This window comes from Manacus candei, unplaced genomic scaffold, assembly GCF_025592945.1.
Source record: "Manacus candei isolate 608988 ecotype Guabito, Panama unplaced genomic scaffold, ASM2559294v1 h1tg000048l, whole genome shotgun sequence".
NCBI classification, from domain to species: Eukaryota; Metazoa; Chordata; class Aves; order Passeriformes; family Pipridae; genus Manacus; species Manacus candei.
Genome location: NW_026138096.1, coordinates 7355683 through 7365250, shown reverse-complemented (window position 1 = coordinate 7365250; position 9568 = coordinate 7355683). Strand labels below are relative to the sequence as shown.

The 9568-nt window shown below is 40.1% G+C and overlaps 1 protein-coding gene across 3 annotated transcripts in view; it reads right to left on the bottom strand.

Moving 5' to 3' along the window:
- Nucleotides 1-6329: 6329 nt before the first annotated feature.
- MXD4 (MAX dimerization protein 4) overlaps nt 6330-9568 on the bottom strand; it is a 38570-nt gene continuing 35331 nt past the window's right edge. For all 3 annotated transcript variants that reach the window (XM_051798649.1, XM_051798652.1, XM_051798650.1), the window contains exon 6: nt 6330-9138. In XM_051798649.1, coding sequence (XP_051654609.1) covers nt 8990-9138 — 149 coding nt within the window. In that variant the 3' untranslated portion in view covers nt 6330-8989. The remainder of the gene's footprint in view (nt 9139-9568) is intronic.

Genomic DNA, 9568 nt, shown 5'->3' with positions numbered 1-9568 from the left:
GCAAGTTAGGCTGGCTGAAGTTTTCAAATCATCTTGCAGCTGGGAGTGCATTGTGTCTTTCCGACGGTAAAGGAACAAAAGCATTCACCAGCTTATTTCATAAGACTGTGCTGTTTCAGTTCAGTCAGTTACTTGCAGTAAAATCAACTTCTCCTACAGCAGTGTTTTGCAGGGTTGTGCTTCACAGTATTGTGGTTTGGGGTTTTTTGTTTCATAAATATCAGTGTTTCAGTGTTACTCATTTAAAAAATGCCTGAGTAAAGGCAAATTTTAAATACCTAGAAAACTTCCTAAAATTCTGCTGTCCTGAGAGCAATTCAGCTCTTCCACTGAAGTCCACATCTTAGATGAAAGAAGATACATCTGATAAAAGATTGTCTGTCTTTTTTCTATCAAATTGTCTCTCTGGGTTGCTGCAACTAATGCCTTCAGTTCCCTGCGTGACTGGTTCCTCTCCCTCTTTCCAGACTCACATGGCTACAATGTCCAACTTCCCAAAACCTATGTCCCTGTCTGTGTAGCTGGGCAAGCAGCACTATGTGCTCATTCTGTAGCCGGTTTGGAGCTACATCCGTGCTGGCCAGTGGCCACCTCTTGAAAACAGTGAAGAGCTCAACTGGGCCACAATCAATGCAGGAAATAATTTGTTTTTCTTTCTACCCACACAGGGAATTTCTGTGAAATTTTCATCATGGATTATTATTGCAGCTTCCATCCTATCTCTGATTTGTCAAATTTGGTGAAAATTAGCCAGAAGGTTCAGAAGTTATCAAGGAAAGGAGGAGGGGAACAGATGGACGAAAGAGGAGTTGACAGACAGCATGATCTCATAATCCCCGCTGGCATAGGAATTCAGGCTAGAATTGAAATATTTTAGGTCAGAACATTGTGCACATAAAATTCTCATTTTGAAAGAACAAGCCTCTAAAGGGAAACAAATTTTCATTTGTTAGACCATCCATCGGCTTTGAGGGCAGAGATTAAACAACACACTTCCCCTACAAAGATGTCTTCAAAATTTCTTACAGCCCCTCTCCCCACATGACCTCACCCCATGTGCTTCACTGTTTCCTTTTGCAGATCCTTATGGGCCAAGATTGTTTTTCTCTGATTCATTTTTTTTCTTGGTTGTGTTCAGTCAAAACATAATTAAAGGCTTACCTTACCCTTTTTTTCCATAATATGAGCAGTCGTTTTGCATCTGTGTCTGAAAGCTGGATGGGCTGCTGAGACAGGATACTGCCTTTACAAGCCATTTAATGGTGAATTCCAGCAGATTAAGACATAAACATTTCTGGAAGGATGTCTGCAAGCTCTGCACTGTTCCATCCATATCATGTTGTGTTTATTCCACTGCAAAATATGACATCACTGTGCCTGATACCTCAGAGAGAAGTTCTTGGTTACCCATCATCCAAGGCTGTAATAAACAGCCACCAAGCAGGTGTCACAGCTGGGCAGTCTAAACCCTCCCACTGGGATACATCTGTCAGATGAAAAACTCTCATAAAAGTGGTTTGCTTGTTACTGCTTTAGGATTTGTTTTTTGTTTGGGTTTTTGTTTGTATGTTTGTTTGTTTGTTTGTTTGTTTCATGGAGGTTTTATTTGTTTTTTTGTTCCGTGGAAAAAAAACCCTCAGAGGAGACATGAAAATATGTTTTTAGCTGGTGAACTGTAACTATATAGAAGCTTTTTCATTTTGCATCATACTGCACTCCTGCTGGCAGCAGCAGGATGGTAGAGGTCCCTGCTGGAGATTGCTGGAGTAACAATCAGTCTTTGGAAACACCCTGTTTTAAAAGGTAATTCATTCCTTTAAGCAAATATATATTCTGAATTAAGCATGGCTTTTGAAGTGCCATGTGAACTTTCATTATAACAAAGTCATAAGACAGGAATTTGGCACCAGCTTGCTTTCTCTCCCAAGTGCATGTATCTTCTCTCCAGAGGAACGGTGGATTTCATTCTGAGACCTTGTATTCCCAGAAAAGCAGGTCAAAGTGATTAGTTTTCTTCAGCTTTGTTGGATTCACTGCCATAAATATACAAAAAGCTCCTCCACCTTTGGGCTAACACTCCTATGTATTTAAACATGTAATGCACAAGGGGATTTGTTTTGTTCTAGAAAATGGTTTGTTTACTCACCTGACCCTATTTTGAATGAGTACCCCAAGCAGGGCTGCTGAGCCAGGCTGCCTGCAAATGGGGTTTGTTCTTAAGAAACTGAACCCGTGTGTGGGAACATGCACTGGGACTCAGCAGGAACCTCGGCAGGGAGTGTGCAGGACCAGATCACTTCCTCCCACTTCCTTGCTCTGCTCCCTCTCTCCCATCAGCCTCCCCACAGCTCATCCCCAGTGGGGCAGCGGTGGCACAGGAGAGCAAGATTTTGGGGGCTTTCACAGAGCTGTGGGGAGTGTAAAACCATAGTGGGCATAAAGAAATCACAGCAATCTCTGTTCGTCCAGGCCCAGCTCTTCTAAGGCAGCAGTGACTCCAGCACTCTGCTCTTCCTCTGGCCCCCACACCATAATCACACCTTTCTTACCGTGCCACGGTCCTTAAAAACACTGGGTAATTCACAGTTTACAGAAGAATAATAACTGATAGCTTTTCCATTAAATCCACTTTAAAGTACCTCTTTTAGAGGAACCTGATGGTTATATCATTATGATTTTAATTATAATTTAAGGCTCCTTCTTATTTAAATACATTTTGACAAAACATCTTCATCCTGATAGGCAAGGCAAGCTCCTGGACATGAGGAAACTTGCTTTGCTTATAAACAGATGACAGGACATGACAGATGTCATAAAAGAACCTGTGCAGGTCATAAACTGTACAGGATTTACAAAAATAGTGTCACCACATTTGTCGTAATTCTGTTACCCCATGCAAGTCTTGTGCTGAGAAAAGTGCTGTCTCAAAACACAGCACTGCTAAAAGTTTGATAGCTTTTTTCCTGTTGGAGATTAATTTACAGTAAATTAGTAAGGACTGGATTGTATTTTATGCTTATTCTGTGATAGTGTTAATTTCAAAGAAAGCTGTGATAAATTAGTTTACTATGCTTTGTGCAGGAGTACTTTTACTGATTCAGCAGCTTAACTTACTCAAATCAAACATAAACATATCAACAAGCTACTTGCCATGATTTCAACTTAAAACTACTATTTCTGTATTTTTAAGACACTGCTGCATTTAAGTCCAACATGTGTGACAAACACACACAAACCAGTGGATGTCACACACTGCAGCTGAGAGTAATCAATGTAATTCACAAAAGCATTTCGTCTCTGTCCCTCGTCTCGTCTCTCCTAGTAACAAATTAAAATACTCATTTTTGTCTGGCTGCACGTCACTTATGATGTGACTTTCATATTCAACAAAATACACATGCAGAACTTGCAGACTGCCTCTTAATGCTTTTTTTTCTGCCTTGTACAGAGCTGGAATGATTTCAAGTATAATTACTTAGAACAGACACTAATGCATTTCAGCTGGCACTTTGTTTTACAGGTTGGTTTGTCTTCAGAAAGGTAATAGTGGAAATTTATACAGCACCCATGGTTAGAGACAAATAATATTAATAACTATTGGGGTTTCATCAGGCCAGTGTGTGTAAAAGAACTTTTAACAGCACTTCAGCCTCCATTCCATGCCGTTCATTTGAATTGCTAAAACCAATTCATTAAACCAATATGTAAAGATTTGCAGCATCTAAAGACTTTCAGAGAGAAGAAACACTATGCACAAAAAAAACAAACGATGACATTTTTAAAAAAAAACTGGATACCACAACAAAAAGGTATAAAAATTTGTATTTATATTATGACGAGATAATGATACAACACAGTACTCCGTGTGCTACAGAACGTAGCAAGCGCCATGTACGTGCGTACAAATGAATCTGTATAATACAGTAAAATGCATCTCACAAACTGTGAACCACTCCTTTGGCTCTGGGACCCAGAGGCTCTGGCACAGAACCCACTCGTAACACCTTTAGGTAACAATTTCACCAGTAAGCAGCAGAAGGCTCTCAGTCAGTGCTTCACCTGCACCAAAGTTTCATCACTTAAACATCCGTATTGCACAGACCCTTCCAATGCCATAAATCCCATGTAACCACAGTTTATGCCTCTCGTGCAAAATGGAAGAAAGAAATTCTGAAATTGGGGTGCCTTCCCTCTGCTTTGCCAGTGGGCCAGCCTCTGGCTGGCCATGCCTTCCTAGGAATCCTTTCCTGGGATTATTTACAATACTTCAGGCAGAGAGAACAGCCAAGATGACCAAATGGTTTCTGGACTTTTCTGTTTCATATATCCCCTGGATTTTAATTCTGGGTGGTTACGGAACACACTTGAATGTTTTCTTTGCAGCTACCAATTAAGAACAGTGCTTTTAGGCAGTCACTTAAGCAAATTGGCTCATTTCATTGCTGGTGAAATTAATTTCTGGTGTGTTTGCCCCATTAGTATTTGTAGGGAGTACAGCTCTTCCTTAAAGGGTATCTAAAGAGATTCAATTATCCTTCCACCAATTTTGGAAAGTGCAAGTTAGTGCACTGTTACTGGCTCATACCACACAAGACAGTGGCCTCTACCAGTTAAAAAAAAAAAACACAACAAGTTTCTGAAAGAGTAATTTGTTTTGCAAACATTCCTTTATCAGTGCCATCATAAAATGAAGTGTATAAAATTAATATTACTTAACTAAAAACTGTGATGATGTGGCTGTTTTCAAAAATATTTCTTCTCCACAGGGCTGCTCTGCGAGGATCAAAAATTTCACCGCTAATTACCAGTCTGCCAAAAAGTTGGTAAAATGGTGAAATAATCACCTGTTCTGGGAGCAGAGACTGCTGTAAGTACCTCCAGGAAAAGCAGAAGTAGGTCTGCAGGCAGAGCCCACAGTCACCACTTCTTTCCGTTTCTCAGTTCTCCTCTTTTGGCATTTAAGTTCATGTGCTGAAATGGGTACACTTGGATGCTCAGAATTTTTTTTTTTTACTTTTAATACTAAATGTTGGTGGGCTGTGTGTGGTATAGCTGAATCCATACTCATCCATGTCAAAAAAAGTAACACACAGTCTTAATTCTATAAGTTGGATGCAAGTTGTGTTAGATTTTAAGTCTTTTTTTTTTCATCCCAAAGCTTACACTAATAAATTAGGATAGAAACTAATCTACAAACACCAGATGAAAAACTATCCTTCTCATGGATTTTTGGGGGGCTTATTATTTCTGATTTAATCCAGTAAAACTCTCTGAACCGAGTTTGTCCTTTGCACAAGACAATACAGGATCCAGTCTCTGGTTAACAATGTGTTGAAGAGTTTTTACTGCCAAACCTGCTCTTTTCAGAAGATAAATAAATCAGCTGCAATGGGCCTGGCAGGGTACAAGTTGGGCAGAGAGATTGGATGTGAAGGAGGATTCACCCCCTGAATTACAGTGGAGAATTGTGCAGAAAAAACTAACAATTTTAGGCTGTTTTTTATGCCTCTCTGCAGTGATGACAGAGTGCACTGCTGGAGCTGGAGGAAGCGCTAATCCAGGAGCAGTGAGGAGGTGTGTATCCTCCTGACACCTGCCTGCTGCAAGGGAAAGCCCTTCCTTTCTTCTCCCCTCAGGAAACAGGCCAAACCTCCATGTCTCCATAAAAAGAACTTCTCGATGACTTCATCTCTCCAGAGCCCTTTCCGCAGAGGAAAAGACCTAGCAGCCCTGTAATCTTGCCTCTACTCCTTCTTTTCCGATGTGCTAATTGCAGGGGAATTAAGACGAGCTTAGCAGTTGGTACCTCCTCGCCTGCTAAAAGCACCATCAGGACACAACACGGCAGAGCTGCCGAGGTGGTGGCAGGATTTAATCTTGCAGCCAACAGCTTGCTTTTTGCAGTGATGTCATGGTTACAGGTACAGTTGTGTGCACACACAGATGCACGCACAAATGTCCAGCTTAAAAAAATGAATAACAATAACACACTTTGCATCCCACGGGGTTACGGCCACAGGTAGCGCTGCACTGGCTGCTCAGCAGCAGGAGAATTGTGTCCCTGAAGGAATGTCAGAGTCTCAACTAAACCTGTGGGACTGCAGCTCTGCTGGGGGGGGGTCAGACCAGCCACCAAGCCCGACACTTGGAACTGTTGTGCCATTGCCTCTAACTGGGCTGCTGCTGTCTGGGGAAGCTGTGCCTCAAAATTCCACCTTAAACTGGGCTGCGCTTGAGGGAGAATGACACAGGCAGTATGGTGTCATTTTTCTTTACCAGCATAATAGCTCCCAGCTGTAATAACTGAAAAAGTAAAAACAAATAAACCCTTTTTATTTCCACTCAAGATTATTCGAGTAATTTTTATTGAAAATATAAGATCTACAAAGCCATGGATACCCAGCGTGGAAGAACTCATTAAGTTAGCACATTCATCTTTAAAAGGAAAATTTCAGGTTGACCTAAGGTACAATAATGTTCAATTTAAAGTCTCGTTTTTCCTTCTGTAAGTTTCAAATCTTTTTTCATTCGGAGGTTCTGTGCAAGAGCTGCTTGTCATGAAAGGAAACACTTTACAATCCATGAATGTGTTCATTATATAAATGAACAGCAACAATATACTAGCCTTTTTTTTTCCTGTTAACAGTCGTGTGTTAAAGTAAACTCTTTTTTTTTTTTTTCCATGATTTGGAAATTAGTTACATATGCACCAAAGGAGCTAGTAATTTCTGCTGCTTGTCAGCTACACACAATGAGTATATTGCTGTGTGCTTTCCCCAACAATGAGGATTTTAGTAATATGCAAGGTGTATAGAACGTAATACCAAAACCTGCATCACAGAAAATTGTTAATTGTTTTTTAATTCAGCTGCCAGAGTTGATAACCTTAGGCCCCTCCCCAGAGCCAAAGTAGGGGTGGCCATCCATTAGGTTATGTAAATTAAATGTATGTTTTCCTTGTTGGCAAGTTCCAAGCAGTAAGCGAGAGTGCAAACAAGGATCTGTAAGCTGCCACAAAATGATTTCATATTTCTACCCCGTGTTGTAAGAGCCAAAGGGAGGACACGTATGTCAGATGTTGAAAGAACAACTGAACCTTTGTTTTTGATCATTATGGTCAGTCTGTCATGAGGTCTTGTATCCAAATGCTAAAAATGGCACCACACTTGGACATCCCATAGCCTTACACAGTACGTTTGTGTTTCCTCAGCCACTGAGCGCTGGTCTCACAGAGACCCTGACTTTATAAGCTAACAAAATATAGATTTGGGTGCTGAAGAATCCAAGGGAGGGCTCATACAAAGACAATTAACCCTCGCACCAAAACCTAATGTTATGATTTTACTTAAAGCCACACTGAATCAGTTGTGAGAGGGTGAAGATATAAATACACACCTCTGCTTCGTCCGCAAGAAGGTGGACTACTGACCATTTGAACAGAGGGTCTTGAAACAAAGCTTAGTTGTCCTTTAAACAATGAAAAGGAGAGGCATACATAAATGGTCACCAAGGCACAATATGACAAAGGTGAAGAGTCCCTGAGACTCTGGTCTGGGTCTGTACCATTCCCCTCCCTATACAAGTAAATGAGAACATTTAGGAAAATATAATACAAAATCTCTTACAGGAAATATAGACTACACTTGCTAAAATCACTTCCCTAAAAGTGTTTATAGCTTTTTTCTTTTTTTTTTTTTTATTTTTAATTTTTTTCCTTTTTTTTTTCCTTCCTTTATTTTTTTTTAAAAGACCTTCTTTAAACAGGTAATGCAAAGACTGGTCCATTTTTTTTCTTACCCGGCAAGCCAAGCTCTAATGACTTCACTAAGCAGAAGTTGTATTAAAATACATCTTCATAGTATTGCTACAAGTTGGGTAAATATGTTCTGAACAGCTTGATGAGTACTAAATAAACTTTGCTGTTTTACAGCATACATTTTAATTTTTTTGCACTTTTTTTTAAGAATAGAAAATGCAATTATAGTGTGCAAAAGAAAAAAAATAATTATCTTCTAGCTGAATACTGTAATCTTAAGCCATGCCTTCCATAAAAATGTATTGACATGTGTAAATAGAAGAAAAGAAAAAAAATACAAGCAAACAGATTTCATTTCCTTGCAAGGAAAGATTAACTATCACAAACTGGATCACTTGAGTTCTGTATTCTTCAGAGAAAGAAATGAAAACAACAACCCATAAAACCACTGAAATGCTTCAGATGTCATCCATTCCACGATAACAGGTTAAAACTGCCATGTTGCTTTCTACTGCTCCCATTAACATGGATAGAATGATTTGCTGCTGGTTGGATATTGAATACAAAAAGCAAAAGAAAGTTGAGATCATCCCACATGAAGTCATTATTAGAGCTGGCTTTTCCCCCGTTTTGAAGTACAGTAGTGACTTGTAAATACAACCTTTTCTAAAGATATCTGAGATTTGAAGATTTATCTGCCTGCTTTACCCAAACAACAACTGCTGAAAGAATTTGCTCTATGAAGCCCACTATGCAGCATTCAAAATATTTTGGGGTTTTGTTTTTTTTTTTCATGAAAAAATACCACAAAAAGTAGGTTTTTTTGTATCTCTGAATCACTAACACATTGTAGATTCCATTTATTCTTCCATGTTCGAAAAATGGTTTCTGCAAAATCAAAATAACTGTCAAACTCCCTTACGCCATGCTTCTAACAGTTTGAATTTAATTCTTCTTGAATGGAATGACATAATATATTTCCTTTAATTTGCAGTATGGCTACATCAAGCTAGCTTTAAGTCACAACTGTACCTAACCACAGTTCTCTGCAGCAAACCCATGATTTACAATATCTAATATTGTGGTTACAGTGCAGGGAACCGTGGGTAAGAAACCTCCATGTCAGAGTACTGTGGTTGGGGTTTCCCGGAAGAGCGGCAGTTGACACCTCTGGAATATTCATATATAAGTGCTTCAGTCAGATGGTCCTGAGTTGAACAGGTAACTCAGGCACTATGAGAGCCTGGCATTCAGTCTGCGGGAATGTGTGTAACCTCCGTCACTCGAACCGCTTTGCAAACTGTAGTGGTCTTCAGCATCACTGGCACTTCCAATACTGTCCATTTCACCTGGAGTAAACTCCATTCCTTCAATGTCTACTTCTAAAGAAAACATAAGAAGGCACATTTTCAGAAAGGCAGCAGCTGTAGCAAGTAATTATGGGCCAGTGTCAATCAGCGTTCAGGTGGAACCTGAATCATGCTTCATTTTCAGTAATCAAAACAGAAAGAACTGGCACAGTAACTCCTGAGGAAATGATCATCTTGTCCACCTGAGAATTAAAATCCCTTCTGTCCTCAACCACATAAATACACTGCATGACATCAGTACCAAATGCTGTCCCAGAACTGTTCCAACCTGCACATGACACTGATCTAGCAAGAACCCGACCCTCAAAGGCTGTAATAGCACAAGCCCCACTCCTGGTAATTCCAACCCATACAGGTGTTGGCTGGCGAGGACTGTGGCGTGACCATCTGTCCCCAGTAACTGGCCCAAGACCGACCACTCAGCTCCCACAGGCCCTGAAAC